Source organism: Phoca vitulina, unplaced genomic scaffold, assembly GCF_004348235.1.
Source record: "Phoca vitulina isolate PV1807 unplaced genomic scaffold, GSC_HSeal_1.0 scaffold4, whole genome shotgun sequence".
Classification (NCBI taxonomy): domain Eukaryota; kingdom Metazoa; phylum Chordata; class Mammalia; order Carnivora; family Phocidae; genus Phoca; species Phoca vitulina.
In genome coordinates, this window is record NW_022589707.1 from 68046884 (window position 1) to 68068262 (window position 21379).

Consider the following 21379-nt stretch of genomic DNA (forward strand, 5'->3'; position numbering starts at 1 on the left):
AGAAGGGCAGTCCCACCAGAGCACAGGAGGGTGGGGCTTGGTTTAAGCAAGTTAGACAGCCATTGTCTGAGCTGAGCTGCTTTCTTCAGGTGGCTGGCTTTGTGTTTATGCTGAGGGCTGGGGAAGGGAAATGGTGCCAGCCAGCTCCTTTGTTCCCAGAGAGGTGTTTCCTCAAACACTGCCTCTCAGGGATATGCTTTGTAAAGAGTGAATAATATCCCCCCAGTGTACCCCAAGCATTTTTCAGATCACTGTTTCCATGCTATCCACTCCCAGGTTGTTTGTCTGCCTTCTTTCCAAGACCAGCGCAGTGCCCTCCAAGATTTATCCCAGCCAAGCCCACTGACCTTTAAAACTCCAGGCTTTAAGCCTGATGGTTGCAAGAACTCACAAAATTCAGCCCATCTTGTTTTCCAAGCCAGTGGTTTTGGGGAAATATTCTCCTGTGTGCTCCTCTCTCTCTTTCTTTCTCTCTGTCACATGCCCTTCTCTGCAACCATGACTTCCCTCCCCACTGCAGCTCCTGTGACCTGTTTTCCCCTAAAACACATCTCCTCACTTCCTGCCTTATTAATGAGGCCTCTTCTCTCTCCTTAGTTGTGGAGTTTGTTCTTTCAGTCTTCAGGGGGATTTCTGGGGTATCTAGGTTGATGTGATAGTTATCTAGCTGTTTGTGGGAGGAGATGAACCTAGGGTCCTCTTACTTTACCACCATCTTCCTCTCCAGAATGTGAAGACCTTTTAGCCCAGAAGTGCCCTGAGTAGAAGTGTCACCGTAGAATTCAAAGATGAACATATATTTGTTCCAGCTTTCCCTTTCTCTAATAACAAAATGACACTGGATGTTCTTTTATACATCCTGTCAATGTGTTGAATAGATTGTTGAGGAAGGGAAAAGCAGGTTACTAAAAACTGAGTGAACCAAAATAGAGGCAGATGGAATTGTGGCTGCTATTTCCCCCTTCACTTTGCTTATCTGTAATTTTATGTCTGTGTTTTCTTGTTATTTTACAATGGAAATATGCATTAAATTATAAATAAAAATGATTTTAAAAGGTTGCATTAAAAATACTTTTTCTTTAGGAGCACCTGTGTGGCTCACTTGGTTGAGCATCTGACTCTTGATTTCAGCTCAGGTCATGATCCCAGGATTGTGAGATCAAGCCCTGTGTAGGGCTCTGCACTGGGCATGGAGCATACTTAAGATTCTCTCTCCCTCTCCCTCTGCCCCCCCCAAAACATTAATTATTAAAAAATGCTTTTCCTTTAGAATGTAAATTTTGGAGGGAGAATTCCACATGCCCCCCTTAAAAATATCCAAAGAATTGATCCATTATCTTCTCTACCCTCTGTTTGCTACCATCTAATTTTTCTACATGTATCGTTTTTTTCTTGTCAGAGTTTTCCACTTCTCTTCTTTATATTGATCAATATGCCTCTTGTTAGTTTGAGGATTTTATTGCTAGTTCCTGGAGAGAGATACAAAGTCACAAAAGTCATAAGCCTTGGGGAAAGTTACAGAGGTGAAAGAAATCTCAGAAAGTTCTGGTTCCATATTAAACTATGTTAACCTCTTCCATATTAAATAAAAATGACACTGGGCATTTAAGAACATTTGCATAGCTCTTCAGTTTTTCCATAATGCTTCTACCTAGGAATAAGTAACTTTCATTAAGTACTTTTGTATATATATCACAATGCTTTGTGTACATTATATTATTTGGTCATCACAACTATTTGAAGAAATGAGTACTAATACTATCTCCATTTTATATGTGAGTAAACTGAGCCTCACACAGGTTAAAAGATTTGGATAAAATTGTGGAATTCATAAATGGCAGAGCTAAGATTTGAGTTCAGATCAAAGTGGCACTGAAGACTGGACTTTGCTGCCTCACATTGATTATCCATCTTAATCATCCAGAAGTTCTATGAGGTGGGATGCTAGGAGTCCCAGACTGGTGCTATCTAGTCTGTACCAATACCACACACTGGCCTGGGTCTGCTCTGATTGGCCAGTGCCTGGACTGTAGCGTTTTTTACTTCGTATAAGCCCCTGATTATTACTGTAAACTTGGGCTGATAGAGGTTAAGTAAAATTCTTAGAAGCTTACCTAATATTAATATGTGATTTGTGTTAATATGTATTATATTTTTGGATTCACATTTGTGTTAATATGTATTATAATAAAACATCATTTTAATTTGTGTTACATTTGTGTTAATATGTATTATAATAAAACATCATTTTAAACCATTATCAATTGACTATACATTTATTGAAGACAGAGACTACCTTATATAGCTTAGATGGTTTTACAGTATCCAAGGCATTGGCATTCAGTAAATATAAATTGAATGAATTTTTGCCTATAATTGTCCATGTGTTCAAAAACCTAATTTTTCTCTCTTTAGGCCAGAAAAGGCCGGACCACCATTGTGATAGCTCATCGTTTGTCTACGGTTCGTAATGCTGATGTCATCGCTGGCTTTGATGATGGAGTCATTGTGGAGAAAGGAAGTCATGATGAACTCATGAAAGAGAAAGGCATTTACTTCAAACTTGTCACAATGCAGGTATTGTCCAACTCCAGAGTTTTCCTGAAATATCTAAGGTAAAAACTGATTTGGTGTGATTAGTACTATAAATTAATGTTACTTGACTTGATTATCTTGAGAGGTGAGAAAAATACTTGGGGAATTCAGACCAGATTTTTCTTCCCATTGAAAAGGAGGGAAAATAAAGAAGGATAATTAGAGAAAAATAAAATTTAAAAAGGTTTAAAGGTCAGCTATCCATCATACTATCCAGTATCCATCTATCTACTACTATCCACTGTAGTAGCCACTAGCCTCATGTGGCTATTGAACGCTTCAGTGACAGTTATTCTGAATTGAAGTTTTTAAAGTAGAAAATGCATTCCAGATTCCCAAGACGTGGTACAAAAGAAGAATGCAAAATACCTCAGTAAGTTTTTATGATGATTACATGTTGAAAAGCTAATATCTTGGATATATTAGGTTAAAGTAAAGAGTAAAAATGGATTTATCTCTGACATTTTTTAACGTGGCTACTGAGAAAATTTTAAATGACAAACGTGGGTCACAGAATGGCATGCAGCATATTTCTGTTGATAGCACTGGCCCAAAGCAAATAATATCGAGTCCCAAACACCTACAAAAAGGAGATGACAAGGTAAGATACAAGGAAAGGACATCATGTTATTTCAGCATATTCACAGGCAATCCCCATTCAGTGGTTTTAATTTTCAAATATATCACACATTAAAAAATATATATATATTTATATATATCACACATTTACACACAACCGCCCCTGCAGCAGTTTTTTATCTTTTCCTACAATGATGTAAATTACCACTTTCCTTGATAGCTGATGTTTGACAATTTTCATGTTTTCTGATCCTAACCTGCTTATGCTTATTTCTTGTTTATTTTAGACAAGAGGGAATGAAATTGAATTAGAAAATGCAGTTGGTGAATCCAAAAGTGAAATTGATGCCTTGGAAATGTCTCCTAAAGATTCAGGATCCAGTTTAATAAGAAGAAGATCAACTCGCAAGAATATACATGACCCACAAGGCCAGGACAGAAAGCTTGGTACAAAAGAGGACTTGGTACGGAGAGGATGTAGAGTTATGTCTTCAGCCCTCCCTCTGGGCTAGCACTGGGGTGGCAGGAGTAGGAAGAAGAAAGAATTATCCAGAATCCTCCTGTCCTATTCCCAAAACATTCCACAAACCAAAATCTCAACATTTGAGTCTCAGGTTGCAATTTATGAATGAGTTTATAAGACAAGAATTTTAGAATTACAATTTATAATGTAAAGATATTCTTTTTTTAAGATTTATTTATTTCTTTGAGAGAGAGAGCGCGTGCACAGGAGGTGGGGAGTGGCGGGGAAGGACAGAGGGAGAGGGAGAAACAGACTCCCTGCTGAGCTCAGAGCCTGACAGAGGGCTTGATCTCAAGACCCTGAGATCATGACCTGAGCCGAAATCAAGAGTTGGATGCTTAACTGACTGAACCACCCCGGTGCCCCTATATTATAAAGAGATTCTAATGGGGACACTTCTGTTCTTTTATCCCTACTTGTAAATTTTCCAAATGTCAGGTAAGTGTTAAATGTTTGTGGAAACATCATTTATTTCTTAAAATATAAAGGAGCAATATAACAGAATCTGTCAGCACTTTTTAAAAAATTAAATAGCCATCAGTTCATAAGAAAACATGAATAAGTATCTTCATGTAAAAATTTTGGTACAGGGGCACCTGGGAGGCTCAGTCATTAAGCGTCTGCCTTCAGCTCAGGTCATGATCCCAGGGTCCTGGGATCGAGTCCCGCATCGAGCTTTCTGCTCAGCAAGGGCGTCTGCTTCTCCCTCTCCCTCACATCTCCCTCTCCCTCTGCCCCTGCTCGTGTTCTCTCTCTCTCAAATAAATATATAAATAAAATCTTAAAAAATTTTTTGGTACATACTGAAGGACTGTGCATCATTAAATTGATAAAAAGTATCAATTCTTTTTCTAACTAGCCTGTTGTAATATTTTGCTTTCCAGAATGAAAATGTACCTCCAGTTTCCTTCTGGAGGATTCTGAAGCTGAATATAACTGAATGGCCTTATTTTGTGGTTGGTATATTTTGTGCTATTATAAATGGCGGCCTGCAACCAGCATTTTCAGTAATATTTTCAAGGATTATAGGGGTAAGTGTTTATGTCTATTTTTTGGATTTACCTGTGAGTCCTGAGTAAAGAATGAGCTGTTTATATTTGTAGCTGGATACATAAGCCACAAAAAAATAATGTACCTTTGCGTGAAACTCAGCAACTTGAAGATGTAAGTCTGTTTTGGGGTAAGAAGGCTAATTTTTCAAGCCTTCCTGTGTCCTTGCAGTTAGTTGCTCCCTTAGGGCCCAGGTTCCTGAAATAGTCCATGAACCTGACCTGATGAGTATCTCTCGCCTGCCATCACTGGGCTCTGAGTAAACCTCATGAAAAGTCCTATCAGTGGTGCAGAGAGAGTTCATGGTGTGTTTGTCAGACTGGCTTGAGACCAAGCTCTTGTGTGATATATGCACTTGTCAGGATGTGGGCAGGCTCGGCATGCTGCCCCTGTAAGACATCCATCCCACTTGTTAAGATGAAAACAAAAAGGAATGGATTCTGCAAGTTTGACGTATGTTGGTCGTACCTGCTTTTACTGGTGGCATTTTTAACAGTAAAGCTACCACCTAGGCAGGAATGCTCTCTGTTTCGCAGTAGATGTTCAGCTATCAAGCTGAGGATACCCTTGCCATAATGGCTGAAAACATAACGGAGAAAGGAGTTGCTCCCTACATGGAAGAGGCCAAACATTAACTTTTGATGTACCCCAAAATACATAAATATGCAGGTCTCCCCATGCCTGGCTAACTGATTTCTTTTTGGTATCTGTACGTTCAATGTATTCATTCAAGAAATACTTTTTGCAGTGACTGTTCTGTGCCACATACTGTTCCAGGTGGTAAAAAAAAAAAAAAAAAATGCCAAGAAGGAGATAAAGTGTCTGATAGCATGGAGCATATGTTCTAGGACAGGGGTTAGCAGACTTTTTCTATAAAGGGTAAGGGAGTAAACAGTTTAGATTTTGAGCGCCATATGGTCTCTGTTGCAAACACTTAGCTCTACTGTTGTAGTACAGATGCACCCACAGTGCAGAAACAAGTGAATATGGCGCTATTCCACCGAAGCTCTATATAAACATTTGGCTGGTGGTCCACAGGGAACTGATTCCTGGTCTAGCGTTTGTTGTATAGGCAGGGAGGTAGACAGTGGCATCATCAGGAAAAAAAAAAATGGAAGTGGACTATTTAGGAATGGGTTTAGCTGGGTGTAACAAAAACTCAACCTAAGATTTTATATTTTCTTCGTTCCTCATGTAACAGTAGGTCTGGAAGCAGGTGAGCCAGGGTTAGCCCACTGACTCCTAGATATTGGTTAGGCAACCAGTTGTCTGCCTCATTGAAGGTTTGTAACACAGGGTTTAAGGTTGTGGGCTCTGAGTTAGATTGATCGGGTTTAAATCTTTGGGTCATCACTTGCTGGCTGTGTTACCTTGAACAAGTTAATTAACCTCTCTGTGCCTCTGTGTAAAGTGGTGATGATAATAAACGTTAGGAGGTGATTGTGAGGATAAAAGGAATGGTATACATGAATTTGTGTAGAATAATATCTATCACAGAATAAGAGCTCACTGATTGTTTGCTATTTTTGGGTGGAATAACTAATCAAGAAAAATGAATTTTATCTCCTCCAAAGGGCTTTTTTTTTTTTTTTTCTTGTACAAAGGATAAAGTTTACTGGGTTGGGTTAGGAATGTAGCTCTGTTATAAGACAATTTTGACCCACTATGAAGGGAGTTGTTTGTTTTCTCTCCCTGTGAAGTATTCTCTATGTTCTCTAAGCCCAAGACATCCTGTTAGCCTTCTTACCATCTCCAGGAAGGTCTCCATGTGTGGTACTGGGTCAGTTGGCTGTCTAACTGGCCATCCTACAAAAGAGGCTGGCTCAAGGAGGCTCCTTTCTTACTGAGGGTCTGGGCTGAGTGAATGACTGCCTCTCTCTGGTTTACCAAAACAGCATCGGCAGGTTTGTCTACAGCTGGAAGTGTCCAAATTGTAAAACAACAAATTGCCATACAATGTAGTTTCCCACCAAAAGAGGACAGTATTTATTCTCATTTCTACTTTACATAGCTGGTGCGGCCCTTGTGACACTCATTACTCTGACAGGGAGTATAAGCAAAAAAAGTATTGGGACGCTTTAGGAGACCCATTCTTGGCCCTTAAGGCCACACCTTTAGGTTTGGCCTTAGGGAAACCAGCCCTGACTTCCATTATACTAAACCTATCTTAACCTCCAAATGTTGTGCTTGATGGGAAATGGGTGACTTCCTTAGTCTTTGAACTGAAAAACCTTTAAATATTTTCTCAACAGGTTTTTACCAGAGATGAGGATCCTGAAACAAAACGACAGAATAGTAATATGTTTTCTTTATTGTTCCTAGTCCTTGGAATTATTTCTTTTATTACATTTTTCCTCCAGGTAAGTGTCTGCATTTTCCCTTTATTCATTTTGGGGAATGCATTCTTATTCAGCTGGGGAAATTTCTAAGCATTTATGTAATTTGCTCTATTAACTGGACTATTAGCAACCAAGTTTCTTTGACATATTTAAAACAAAAATGTTTTGGGGCACCTGCTTGGCTCAATCAGTGAAGTGTCCAACTCTTGATTTTAGCTCAGGGTCATGGGATTGAGCCCCAAGTCAGGTTCTGTGCTGGGCATGGAACCTGCTTGATTCTCTCTCTCTCCCTTTCCCTCTGCCCCTTCCCCCCGCTCACACACTCTCTCTCTCTCTCTCTCTCAAAAATAAATGAATGAATGAATAATAAATAAATAAATATTTTAAAAATAAAAATATTTTAAAACAAAGATGTTTTGCTTCCACTGGAGCACTTGCTTACCTTCTCCTCCCCACCATCACCTCCCCCAAATGAAATAGTAATGAAATCAGAAGGAAGAGGGTGTTTGATCTAATATGATGACTAGAAATGAAAGCTGGGGACTCAAAAATGGAATTCAGGGGAACCCTGGGCTTAAGTTTGGATATAAGTACTGCCAGTCAGTTTAAATACTCAGAATGTCTAGGTATGACCTGAAAACAACAAAAAGCAAGACACTGTAAGCAAGTCACACTTGATTAAAAAATGTTTGAAGAGTTTGTCATTCACCTTTTGCTAAAGGAGAAGGAACCTTTTTGATGATGGAAGAATGTCAGTCTTAAACAGAAACTGTAGACCCACTTGTAAAGAGTCAGATGATACAGCTTGCGCATCATTTGGCGGGAACAGAATTGTAAAGAAGTTAAGGGCTCTAAAAGTTTAGTATGGCAAGGCAGCGTTGGTTTTGGTGTTAGACTTTGGTTTGTGTATGAGTTGCACCAGTTCCTAATTTTGTGCTTTTGGGCAAATAAATAATTTAAACTAAGCCTCAGTGTCCTCATCTGTAAGATAGGGATATTAGTACCTTCCTCTTGATGATTAAGATGCATAATGTGACCGGTGTCACGTGCTCTCTCCCTGGGGCGGAGCATCGGAGCGGGAGCCGACCGAGCCCGGCCGAACCTCCGAGCCAGGCTGCCGAGCAGCGCCGTGGGACTGCACATGCCCAGAGCCCTCCGCTGCCCTGGCCGGGTACGTCCCCACAGGCGAGGGATCCATGGCTGCCACCGAGGTCGGTGTCCTCCGAGAAGGTCATTCATAAGGACCATTCTCTCCCCAGCCCTAGCTAGCGCAAGGACATGAGACTCCTCTTTGACCAGCTCATGAAGAAAAGTGAAGACAGCTCCTGGAAACGTTTGTCCTCATATAAATGTAAAGCTACTCGGAGGATCAAGACTTCAAAACCTTTTTCCGTGACGCAAAGCCTATGAAAGAGAACAAATGTCATAGACCCAGCTCTTTCCCAGAAGCCTTGAACACACAACGTTCCATAATCAGAAAGGCTCGTTTGTGTATCGTAAGGAGGTCCTTATCTGCAAGGAGCTCCTGGATTCCCTCACGGAGGTGCCATTGCAACCAGGATTGATGCTACTGTTGGTATGTCTGCGATTATAGCCGGGGGAATCGTCATGACTGCCAGTCTCAACATCAGTTTTTAAAAGGCCTGTCGCCCTTTGTTCTTTTGTGATAAATAGTCCACTTGATAAAGCTGAAGGAAGGAAATTGTTTCCTGTAACGTTTGAAGCATGGATGAGAGGACTCCTATCCCCAGAGGCAACAAGCTTATTTTTAAAGCTAGATCCTGAAAAAAAAGTTTGATCTAGAAGAGCTTCTGGTGCATCCTACACCAATCTCTTAGGTTTTCCTTTCCTCCAGAAGAAGCTGTTGTCCCCAGCCCGGCTCTCCTTACTTGCCATTGAGTCCCCCAGAGGGTGAAGCCTGCTCACACCAACCTTCCTGAACAAATCTTCGGAGTACAACTCCAGGACCTCTTTGCCCCTTCTACACTCTCTAACACAGAAGCACTCCTTGTGAGAGTACCAGCAGTTCTTCATGTCTTCTTAGGATAAGTGTCTGGTTCTCATGAATTTGAATGGACTCCTTAAGGTTGCACAAGCATGGTGTCTGCCCCATTGCAGACTGGAGAAATAATTCATATTGGAAACTTTTACCACAAACTTAGGAATGCCAGAAAAATCAAAGGAAGGAGTGTGTGCGTGTGTGTGTGTGTGTATTATAAATTACAAAGCTAGCTTTATTGTATCCAAACAAATCTTTCTGGCTACAGTAGGAAACACAACTAGTTCCTGTAGGAATGGATACCTCAAATCAGGATTCTAGGAATTAAACAACTGCACCATTAAGAAAGAGAGAGAGAGAGAAAGGAAGGAAGGAAGGAAAAGAAAGAAAAGAAAAGAAAAAAAAAAAAAAGAAAAAAATGATGTGATCAAGTTCCCAGGCCTGCTGTGTGAGGCAGTAGCAAACACTCAGTTACTTATAGAAGGAATAGATGTTAGCCATGTGTAATTTTTTAAGATAAAATTCTGAATAGGTGTCTTTATTTAATGTGTTGTAAGCATGTATTAATTTTTTTTATATAGACAGAAAGGGTTTTTTTTTTTGACATTATAAGAAATACAAAAGAAAAATGACTGAATGAACTCTTTCATTACTGAGTACTTAAAATCTTATTGGGTAATTTGACCTAAGCATAATAGATGTAACACTTTAACTATATGCAAGATTGCTGTGGCAACTGTTAATGCCATAGAATGTAAAGATTCCTGAGTGTGAAGTTGGTTAAGGGATTTTGAGGGTGGTAGGCTTTGAGCTGCTCCCTTAAACTTTGGACATTTGAACTAGTAAAGCAAAGGCAGTGAAAGCAATAGCTTTTTTTTTTTTTTAAGATTTATTTATTTATTTATTAAATCGAGAGAGAGAGAGAGCATGAGAAGGGGGAAGGTCAGAGGGAGAAGCAGACTCCCCGCCGAGCAGGGAGCCCGATGTGGGACTCGATCCCGGGACTCCAGGATCATGACCTGAGCCGAAGGCAGTCGCTTAACCAACTGAGCTACCCAGGCGCCCCTTGAGAGCAATAGCTTTATAACATGATGATGCTTGGGGAGACAGGAGCCTGACTTGCCTGGCAAAACTGAGTGGAAGCAAAGGCTCTAAATTATAGGACCTCAGAACTGTAGAGATGGCACAGCGGTCAACAACATTAGAATGCCCAACCCCTCATTTAGAAACAAAAGGAGGGAGCTCTGTGGGTGATAAAATTTCAGGCTCTGGGTTCCCATTCTAGTTAGGATTCTCATACACCCAGATTCACGTTCCACCTCTGCCAACGTACAATTGGGTCCTCTGGCAACTAAACCTCAGTTTCTTTTGTAAAGTGGTGATTATACAGTTGTCATAAAGGTGACATTCTTCCATCACTAAAAGGGTTGTCCTATGTATACATATAGGTACTTTATTATATAAAGTACAGTGTCAGACTAAGCACTCAACAGCCAGGTCTCAACAAAAATAATGGTAATATTCCTGTAGTGAGCAAGATAATTCACATTTCATTCAGTCTAGTAACAGAAACCTTAATCTGGCCATTTCTAGGTAAATTAAATTGTTTTAGTAATTTCAGGGTTTAATTCAATGAATCTAGCATTTCTCCCTTTCCTTCTTCTCCTGGATCGGTGTCTGTGTTAGCAGAAGGGTGCAGGGGTGACGGTCTGTGGACATCATGTGCCTGCCTGCTTCATGCCGGCAGCTGGTAGGGCCCACCTGGCTGTCCTTTATCAGAACCAGTTAGAAGAATTGGCTTTTTCTTCACTTGTGCTCTTTGCCTGTGTTTCTTCCCTCTCTCAGTAATGTCCACACACTAGTTGGGTGCACATGTAACTGCCCTTTTCCACATCTCTGATTCTGCAGGGAATTGGGCTGTTATTAGGACCTCTCCTCTTCTGATGCGCCATGAGCCATTTCCACTCGGCTTCCCCCATGCCATTGTGTGCGAGCCTTATCTGTAGACTGCCACTTCCTGGGGCGCCAGAAAGACGGGGAGCACTGTTTCTTCCTAGTCCTGTATCCCAACACCCATTGGGATGAGGGTTCTGTTGCCCTTCCTCCCCGGATGTGGCTGGGCATGGCAGCACACTCACATGGGACTCTATTTCCCAGAGTAGCTCCTCCCTCCTCCCAGACACAGAAGGTTAGATCCTTGGGGGAAGGGGAGGTGCAGGGCAGAAAATTCTCTCTTGGTCAGCCTTCTTCCCCAGCCTATTTTGCTCCTAGACTTTAGTTCTTTTTAACTTGGAAACTAGGAATTTGGTATCTTTGTTCTCTGCATCCTTTATGGCTGGAGTGGCTGAATATTTCTGTTTTCCTGGATGACATCTCAGGTCCTGGTGTATTTCTTAACAGCATTCTTTTGGCATTCTCAAAAGTGTCCTGGTTTGGATGACACGTAATACAGCCACCCTGCTTCGAGTGCCCTGCCTTGGAAACAACTTGATCTTCCTGGGTGGCAGACCCTGGCTCACTGGGAGAAATAACAAGGATAGGAGTAGGGACAAAGAAACACACTTACTAAAAATCCCTCATCAGCCTGCCAGTAACGGGGGGGTGGCAGTGATCATTTCAAAACTGGGCCCTCCTGGCCACACTCCCAGTGTGGCTGTGTACCATGATACCCAGTGACCGAAACATAGCCACGCCTGACGTCGGCCTTTCTGACCTTGTCTCGTGTCCTCTCAGCAGTGACATCCAGTCTCCCTCCTTCTGTGTCATCAGTGGCGGGGTCTCTGACAACTCTCCTTTCTTGTGGCATGTTCTCATTCACAGGGCTTCACGTTTGGCAAAGCGGGGGAGATCCTCACCAAGCGGCTCCGATACATGGTTTTCAGATCGATGCTGAGACAGGTATGTCTGTTGAGGATTGTGCCTGGGCTGTGCAGAGCTCCCTACTCGTACCCATGGTCTCATGTAGTGGGAGTACGGTCAGGTTACTCAGAGCAAGCTCCTGTGGTGGTCTTCCCTCCGCCTCCCTTCAGAGATGTGACTGGACCGCCCCCCAGGTCTGGCTCAGAGGCCTGCTGTCTGTCCACTGTGGGCGGGACAAGGAATGGGAATGCCACAGACAGTCTCCAGAGCAGGTTCACCCCCAGCCTTTGTCATGGCAACTGGAGGCAGAGGAGGGAGCACCCCTCATCCATTTTCTCTCTTCCTTTCCTTCTTTCCCCTGGGAAACCCAAGACATTTATGTTTCTTCCCACTAAGAGATGCCACCTGAACCCTGTCTTTCCACAAATCAAAGTGTATCCCCACTCCCTAGTTTCTTTGCTGGGGTTAGATTGATACAGGAATTCACGCCCTAGTAACAAGTTGGTAAGGGCTTAATGGAATGCCTCTTACATTTCAAACCTTCAAAAACCTAACAACAGGCAGTTGTGAATGTTTTCCTAGGGAAAGGGGGAAGGAGCTTCTGGGAATGTCACCCAAAGCAGCCCAGTTCAAAGAGAAAGTTTCTCTACCAATCCTGAAAATTTTGTATGTGACTTTATAACTTTCTATTTTAAAATCACTGATCACTTGCCAGTGAATAAAATGAGGCTCCAGAAGGATGCCCTGGACATGCCAGGAGTGCTGGAACCCTAGCTGAGAAGCATCGGTTTGCCGTGTTAGGATTTCTAGATGACAGTTACATTTTCCAGGCTGTCTTTGGTTCCTCTCTCCTTTCTCACCAGTGCCACCATGACTTAAAAAGAAGCATATTTGTGGGAATTGCTAGCCAGTGACTGACAGAGCCAGGACTGACTTGAATGAGTAACAGAGCACTATTTGATGGTGGCCCTGTCCTAGGACTCTGAGTCGAACCGTATTTATAACTGAGATTCCATTTAGGATCGAGGCTGATCTTGGTCCAAAGCCAAATGCCCCATTACCCTCCCAACCCCCAGGCCGACTCCTGGGTCCATTATACTTTAGAAGCTGAGTTGATGGTTTGTATAATGCCCTCTCCATAAATTATTAAGTCTGGCAAATACATATTAAGGACCTTCCACTTCAGAGCCATAATATGAAGTATTGTCAGGTGTTCAAGCCTCAACAGTCCCTGTTTTCAAGGAAGTTATGTGATACATGCTATAATAACTTATAACTCTTTTTTCTTAAATATTTTGGGAAAAATGATAGATATTGCTTTAATTGCAAATCACCAGTACAGATAACAGGACCATAGTTTTTTTTCTTTTTATTAAGGTTATAAATTCATGCTTCAAACTCACAATCTTTTTAGTACTTATGGTAAATGGACAAATGGCCAACAGACCCATGAAAAAATGCTCCACATCACTCGGCATCAGGGAAATACAAATCAAAACCACAATGAGATACCACCTCACACCAGTCAGAATGGCTAAAATAAACAAGTCAGGAAATGACAGATGTTGGTGAGGATGCAGAGAAAGGGGAACCTTCTTATACTGTTGGTGGGAATGCAAACTGATGCAGCCACTCTGGAAAACAATATGGAGGTTCCTCAAGAAGTTAAAAGTAGAGTTACCCTACAACCCAGCAATTGCACTCCTGGGTATTTACCCAAAAGATACAAACATAGTGATCTGAAGGGGCACCTGCACCCCAGTGTTCATAGCAGCAATGGCCACAATAGCCAAACTATGGAATATTACTCAGCCATCAAAAAAATGAAATCTTGCCATTTGCAATGACATGGATGGAACTAGAGGGTATTGTGCTAAGTGAAATAAGTCAGTCAGAGAAGCCCAATTATCATATCACTCACTTATATGTGGAATTTAAGAAACAAAACCGGGTCATAGGGGAAGGGAGGGAAAAATTAAACAAGATGAAATCAGAGAGGGAGACAAACCATAAGAGACTCTTAATCATAGGAAACAAATAGGGTTGCTGGAGGGGATGGGGTAACTGGGTAGGGGTTGGGGGTGGGGTAACTGGGTGATAGGCATTAAGGAAGGCATGTGATATAATGAGCACTGGGTATTATATAAGACTGATGAATCCTGACCTCTACTTCTGAAACTAATAATACACTCTATGTTAATTAATTGAATTTAAATAAAATTAAATTAAAAAAATTAAAAATTAGGGGCGCCTGGGTGGCTCAGTCATTAAGCATCTGCCTTCGGCTCAGGTCATGATCCCAGGTTCCTGTGATCGAGCCCCGCCTCGGGCTCCCTGCTCCGCGGGAAGTCTGCTTCTCCCTCTCCCAGTCCCCCTGCTTGTGTTCCCTCTCTCAGTGTGTCTCTCTCTGTCAAATAAATTAATAAAATCTTAAAAAAAAAAATGAAAAGGCAAATGGCTTTACCAAAAAATCCTGTTTTATGTTGATCTTAAATTTTAATCTAGATTTCTTTTGTTGATTTTTTAAAACCCAATTCATTTATTCTGCCCTGAACTACAGTTACCTAAACTGCCTATTCAGCCTCTCTATTTGGATGTCTAAGTAGGGGCGCCTGGGTGGCTCAGTCATTGGGCATCTACCTTTGGCTCAGGTCGTGATCCTAGGGTCCTGGGATGGAGCCCTGCGTCAGACTCCCTGCTCAGCGGGAGGCCTGCTTCTCCCTCTCCCACTCCCCCTGCTTGTGTTCCCTCTCTTGCTGTCTCTCTCTCTATCAACTAAATAAATGAAATCTTTACAAATAAATAAAATGGATGTCTAAGTAGCAGGCACTCAAAAAATTGTTTTGACAAATGAAATTATTTATGTGTTTGTCTGTTAAGTCCCTTTATTGTCTATTGAATGTCAAATCCTGAGAGCTAAATGCAAGGGATATAAGTGATAACAAACCTGACTCTGTCCTTGCCGTCAGAGCTAAGGGTCTCATAAGTAGAGCTTTAAGATAATAAAATCATTTTCTGTGCCACAGGATGTGAGCTGGTTTGATGACCCTAAAAACACCACTGGAGCATTGACAACCAGGCTTGCCAATGACGCTGCTCAAGTTAAAGGGGTATGTGCCTCCTTTCTGTTTGTCTTAATTGGCCATTTTGGATCTCAGCATGAAATTAATTTTCTCATTATAGGTGTTCTCATTATCATTAAAATATTAGATAAATATTTAACACAATAAGTCATGTGTCTCATAGCAAAAATGTTAACTATTTAAACATAAACTGTATAGGGTGTATGTAATTTACAAGCTTCTTTTGTTATTTACTAGTTAGACCTGCTATTAACAGGATACACATGGAAGGATAATTATTTATAAAAGGCAGTATTTATCAGCGTATCATGCAGGATCAATCTGAACAGAAATCAACAGAAAACTATAATTGCTACTAAAAAAAGAATGTATGTAGTTTCTGTATGAATGTTTAGGAGCACTGTAGTTTAGAAGAAAGGGAAGAAAAATCTAAACACAGGTTGAGGGCATTTGGGTGACTCGGTCAGTAAAGCATCAGACTCTTTTTTTTTTTTTTTAAAGATTTATTTATTTGACAGAGACACAGCAAGAGAGGGAACACAAGCAGGGGGAATGGGAGAGGGAGAAGCAGGCTTCCCGCGGAGCAGGGAGCCCGATGTGGGGCTCGATCCCAGGACCCTGGGATCATGACCTGAGCCGAAGGCAGACGCTTAACGACTGAGCCACCCTGGCGCCCCTAGCATCAGACTCTTGATTTCGGCTCAGGTCATGCTGTCAGGGTCTGAGATCCAGCCCCGCATTGGGCTCCCCGCTGAGCGGGCATGGAGCCTGCTTAAGATTCTCTCTCTCCCTCTCCCTCTGTCCCTCCCTGCCCACCCTGCTTGTGCATGTGCTCTCTCTCTAAAAAATAAAAAAAATAAAAACAGGTTGAAAGAAATGAGAAGCACATCAAAAAATTAAAGCAGTGGTAGAAGGAACAACTTTATCAGGTTATAAAGCTCCAATTTTACTGCGGCATGACTCTCTTTAATTGCTCTAACTAGAAACTATTGAACCAGGAGGTGTTGATTTGTGGAGGGAGTGACAGTTTCTTCTACAACTACAACTGTTGGTAAAAAAATCCACAAGATGATGTAGGATTTGAAAAAAAAGCAGGTGATCTCTACCATGTCTTTCCCTCCCTTGAACCTTATTAATCTTTTAGTTTTGCTATATGGTAGCTCTATATTAAAATTTGTTCTATCAAATACATGGGGCTTCTGTAAGTAAAAATTAGGTTATGAATGTGGAAGCACACAGTTTTAAATTACAATATAAATCTTGGGAATTGTTTTAATACAGATTTCTTTGCTTAAAGCAAACAAATCAACAAACATTGAGGTTTAGACCAAATTGTATAGAACCTAGAAGGGCCAAATATGCACTGCTTGAAATAACTTTGAACTTCCTAAAGCAGACAACCCTGGCCTTATGGCATCTACACAGTAGGTCAGATCATCATTAAGTGCTATGGGAAAAAAACAGCAGCAGGAAGTATAGGTAGGGGCTTTCTGGCTGTCAGGTAAGGAAGGCCTCAAAGATAAGGTGGTATATGCCAGAGGCCTGAATGAGGGCAAGGGACTAGCCCTGTAGATGTGTAGAGGGGTATGTTCTTTTTTTTTTTTTTTTTTTTAAGATTTTATTTATTTATTTGACAGAGAGAGACACAGTGAGAGAGGGAACACAAGCAGGGGGAGTAGGAGAGGGAGAAGCAGGCTTCCTGTGGAGCAGGGAGCCCGATGTGGGGCTCGATCACAGGACCCCGGGATCATGACCTGGGCCAAAGGCAGACGCTTAACTGACTGAGCCACCCAGGCGCCCTGAGAGGTGTGTTCTAAACAGAAGGATCAGCCAGTGCTAAGGACCTGAGGCTGGAGCATTTCCATAACTGTTCCCAAAACAGTAAAGAGGATAGTGTGGCTGGAGTAAAGTGAATGAAAGGAAGAGTCATAAGAATTGAGATCAGCATTATATCTGGAAATAGATGGGAAACGATTGTAGGATTTTGAACACAGGAGTGATGGGATCTGAAAGTTTTAAAGGCTGCTGTATTACTAGGCTGAAGGGGGCAAGGGTGCAGGCAGAGACTCTATTGCCATAAATCAGGGGAGGGATGATAATGTTTTAGGCTGGGGGGTCATCGTGAAGGTGACAAAACGTTAACAGATTCTGGACATAGTTTGAAGGTACAGCCAACAGAATTTGTTGGTTATAGGTAGGGTATAAGAGAATGGAGATATAGAATGTCCCCACAATTTTTGACCTGCATCACTTAAAAAATGGAGTTGCTTTTTAATGAAACTGGGAGCCTGTTGAAAGAACAGATTTGAGGGAGAGTTTTGAGAGTTCTTTTTGGAACATGGTATGTTTGAGATCCCCAATGAGATGTCCAAGAAGAGATGTCAAGAAAGCAGATTAGATGTGCAAGTCTGGAGCTGAGCACAGAAGTCTGGTCTGGAAATAGACATTTGGAGATTTTTCGGTGCGTTGGTGGCTTGTAAACCAGGAGACTGGGTAAGATAGCCAAGGAAGCATATGCAGGTAGAAAACATGGCAAGTCCTGGGCCCTGAGGTCAGGGCTATGAGGATGGACCTGCAAAGAGGATTGGGAAGGAGCAGCCAGTGAGGGAGGAGAGCAGTGTCCTAGAAACTACATGGAAAACGCATTTTCAGGAGGAACACTTTAGGATATCAGATACTGCTGATGAGCTTGCAAGGTGATTGAACATCTTACCATGCTACAGCCGCACGGAGGTGCTGATGGTTCTGACAGGAACTGTTTCAAGGGTGTGGTGGGAGCAAAGCCTGTTGGGAGTGGGATCAAGAGAAAAGAGAAAAGAGAAAAGAGGATGAACACAATTGGATGCATTGTTAAAGGACTTTTTGGGAAATGGTGGAGAGAAGTGGGTGGTAGGTAGAAGACATAAAGTGTTAGTTTCTTTCTTTCTTTTTTTTTTTTAATTTAAATTGGCATGAGAATCAGTCAGTGAGCTTGGGGTCAATCCATTTTGGTCCCTCCCTTCAAGAGCCATTCTTGGGGATCATGATCAGTGTGGACAAATTGTATCCTGAAATTTCTGAAATCCAATTTTCCCTAAACTTTGCCGCCATCACTTTAGTACGCCCTTCACAGAGACCTGGTTGTATGTGCTCGTGGGCTCACACGGACACACACGTCCCATACCCCATTTGGTGTGGAGGACACAGCCTAGAGGAAACGCTGACTCCGTCCTGGGTGGCAGAACCCTGAGCAGACACAGTGTGGGCATTGTGTGCTCGCAGTCCTTCTTTCCTCCCCTAAAATTCCTCTGGGGTTATGGCCTGTCCTAAGCCACAGTCCCTTCCTGTATCTGTGGGACTGGCAGCCAGCCCTGTCCCCTACTGTTGTTTGTGAGCTCCTCAGGCCCTGGCAGGAGCTCCGGTAGCCCCCGATTGCCTCCTGGTGTTGACCGGCTGCTTTCCATTTGTTTCTTCAAACTCACGCTCTCACAGCTGCGCTAGCCTTCACACCCCTGTGTGAGCCACCGGGTCAGAACTGTTCTCCAGAACTTCACACAGTGGCTCATCAAGAAGGACCAGGGAAGAGGAAGCAAGTAGGTCTGTGAGTGCCATCAGAAGCACGGAAGTCCCATGTAGCCGTTACCATAAATTGGCCAAGACAGGACAGTTGTATCCACTTAATGCTACCAGCTGACCGGCTTATGATGGGGCAGATGTGTGTAGTGTGTAAATACACACACACACACACACACACCTATATACATGCATATACAAACATACACTTACATTGACCTGTATATATATGTGTACACACACACACACCCATCTCTGTGGGTATCTCTATTCCACAGTGGGAAGTAGTGAAATTAATTTTTTATATAAAAAAATACCCAAGGTAAGCAGTACTGTCAAAAATCATTCCACCCAAGGCAGGGCTAACTCAAGTTTGTGTGTATTTAGTTAGTGATAACGCTTATCTAGGTTAAATTTTCTTCATATTTAACTTGACCGTCAATGAAACATTTTCTCAGATGTATTTTTTAGTCAGTAGCATAATTCTGCTAGAAAGAAATCAGGAGAAAATATATCTCAATATTTTGCCTATGAAATAGTGAGCTTTTAAGTTTTATTTTGGTTTTAGGACTAGAATTCTGCAGGGAAAAAAGCAAATGAGAGCCATGTAGAGATCAAAAGCCACTATGTACTTAAGTTTTTTCCCCCGCCCTCCCTGGAGAAGGTGGTTGAGGAGAAGATAAAGTTATAAATGTTTCTAATTTCAGAAAGAGGCTCAGGAAATAGGATTTTTTTTTCAGTAAGCACAAATGTTTCAAATTAGATTTCAAGCAATATGGCCGTGTTTGGAAGCAGAGGAGGAAGTAAGATAGAATTACTTGAGTACATGGTGGGGTGGGGTGGAGAGGTAAGGAAGGTTCTTAGTGGGTTTCAAGTGCCAGGCTATTTTTGTCTGACCCTGTTTCACACTTAGGCTGTGGTTTTGGGGAGTGTTATCTTCTCTCAGCTCTACTTTTTGAAATGAAAATTACCAGGCTACTAGGAATCTATGCTGTCCCATTCATTGTGATCTGCAGAACTCTAGACTCCTACTGTGTGTGAGGAATAGATGTGGAACCGTGTTAGTCTTTAGAATAAGGAATGCTACCAGTGCCATGACCTCTAAGTGCTAAATCCAGTAAAGCCAAGGACCTTAATCTCCCCATACCCCACCAGCTTAAGGTTCTTGATCTTTCGTTCACCTTTCATGTACAGGAGGGAAGAATTTGTCATCTCTGATCCATTTTACTTATTTTCATGGCCTTGACTATCATGCAAACCTGGACATTCATAAGTCTGAAAGGTTCATGCGCTAGAACCATTCACCTGCCATGAACTTGGGGGATGTTCTGAGCACTTCTCTCAGTCAATTGCTGTGGGAAATGAGTTCTGGGTAGGACTTGTAGATTCTGAGAACAGGAGCAGTCTACATTGTCCCTGTGCCACAGACTCTGTCTGGGTTGTAACCTTTGACTTTCAGGTTGAAAATGTGCAAGGGGCACCTGGGTGGCTCAGTCGGTTAAGCATCTGCCTTTGGCTCAGGTCATGGTCCCAGGGTCCTGGGATCGAGCCTCTCTCATCGGGCTCCCTGCTCAGAGGGAAGCCTGCTTCTCCCTCTCCCACTCCCCCTGCTTGTGTTCCTGCTTTCACTATCTCTCTGTCAAATAAAAAAATGAAATCTTAAAAAAATTAAAAAAGTGTGCAAATGCAGAGAGCTGGCTCTGAAATCCACTTCATTTTTGACTTAAGCCAAATTTGGTTAAGCGTCCCTTTGATATAAACTCAGGGACTGCATCCAATAAAAAAAAAAAAACAACTGCTCCATTATTCATGCTGTCTGGTGCAATTCCTGGTGTAGAATTTAACGTACAGAGGCTCCTGGTAGTTGTAATACCCTTGCCTCCTAATTATACGGGTCTAGTGTTTCTATCACACAAGTGTTGAATGATTTCAGTGGGTTGATACTGGAGTGATGCAGAAGGGGTTATAAAGGATTCTGTCCTTAACATTTAGGGCTGAAAGACGTTTTGGTTATTAATCAATGTATTCGCTCATTTTGAGGGTTGAGAGAAATTTGTCAAAAGTCACAGAGGAGGTTGTGACCAGTCTGAACTCCACTGCATCGTAATCTATACCTGAGTCTGGTCCCACTCAGGCAGAGGGAACTTTGGGAGTGGAAAAAACATGGGCTATTTCCAGATCTGGGCACCATAGCTGGACTTTGGAATGGATTGAGGGCTTGGGTGTTTCTAACGTAGAGGAGAGAAGTACGGTATGGAGTAGTAGACTGAATTGACTTAATGGTTTGACTTCTGGCTTTAGAACTGGAAGTCACAGCATGCTACTGAAAGTCATGCTTCACAACCCCTCTGGCATTCAAACTAAAGGCTCTGTTGCCCGATTACTATCTAAATTAAATTCCATTACTTTCAGCTTTGTGTATTTTTTCCAAATCAACTGCAGGTTAAATTAAACACAATAAGCATGTCAAATAGGCCCAGATATATTTGCATATCCATTTTTTAAAAAAAATATTTTATTTATTTGAGAGAGAGAGAGAGCAGGAGCAGGGGGAGGGGCAGAGGCAGAGGGAGAAGCCGACTCCCCACTGAGCAGGGAGCTCGACTCGGGGTTCGATCCCAGGACCCTGGGATCATGACCTGAGCTGAAGGCAGATCTCAACCGACTGAGCCACCCAGGCATCCCATATTTGGATATCCTTAATGACAAATATTAGGCTTAACTTATGAGTAGTTTTGCATCTCATGTTGGAAATTTCCAACATTTCCGGTGCAACTGCCAGACAATTTTGTCTTGTTGA

The 21379-nt window shown here is 42.1% G+C and overlaps 1 protein-coding gene and 1 pseudogene across 1 annotated transcript in view; both read left to right on the forward strand.

The window, feature by feature from the left end:
• Nucleotides 1–21379, forward strand: part of ABCB1 (ATP binding cassette subfamily B member 1) — a 125883-nt gene that overhangs the window by 81702 nt on the left and 22802 nt on the right. The window contains exons 15-20 of the mRNA XM_032402254.1: nucleotides 2416–2577; nucleotides 3462–3638; nucleotides 4582–4728; nucleotides 7000–7107; nucleotides 11906–11983; nucleotides 14971–15054. Coding sequence (XP_032258145.1) covers nucleotides 2416–2577; nucleotides 3462–3638; nucleotides 4582–4728; nucleotides 7000–7107; nucleotides 11906–11983; nucleotides 14971–15054 — 756 coding nt within the window. The remainder of the gene's footprint in view (nucleotides 1–2415; nucleotides 2578–3461; nucleotides 3639–4581; nucleotides 4729–6999; nucleotides 7108–11905; nucleotides 11984–14970; nucleotides 15055–21379) is intronic.
• LOC116630518 lies at nucleotides 8110–8884 on the forward strand (annotated as a pseudogene).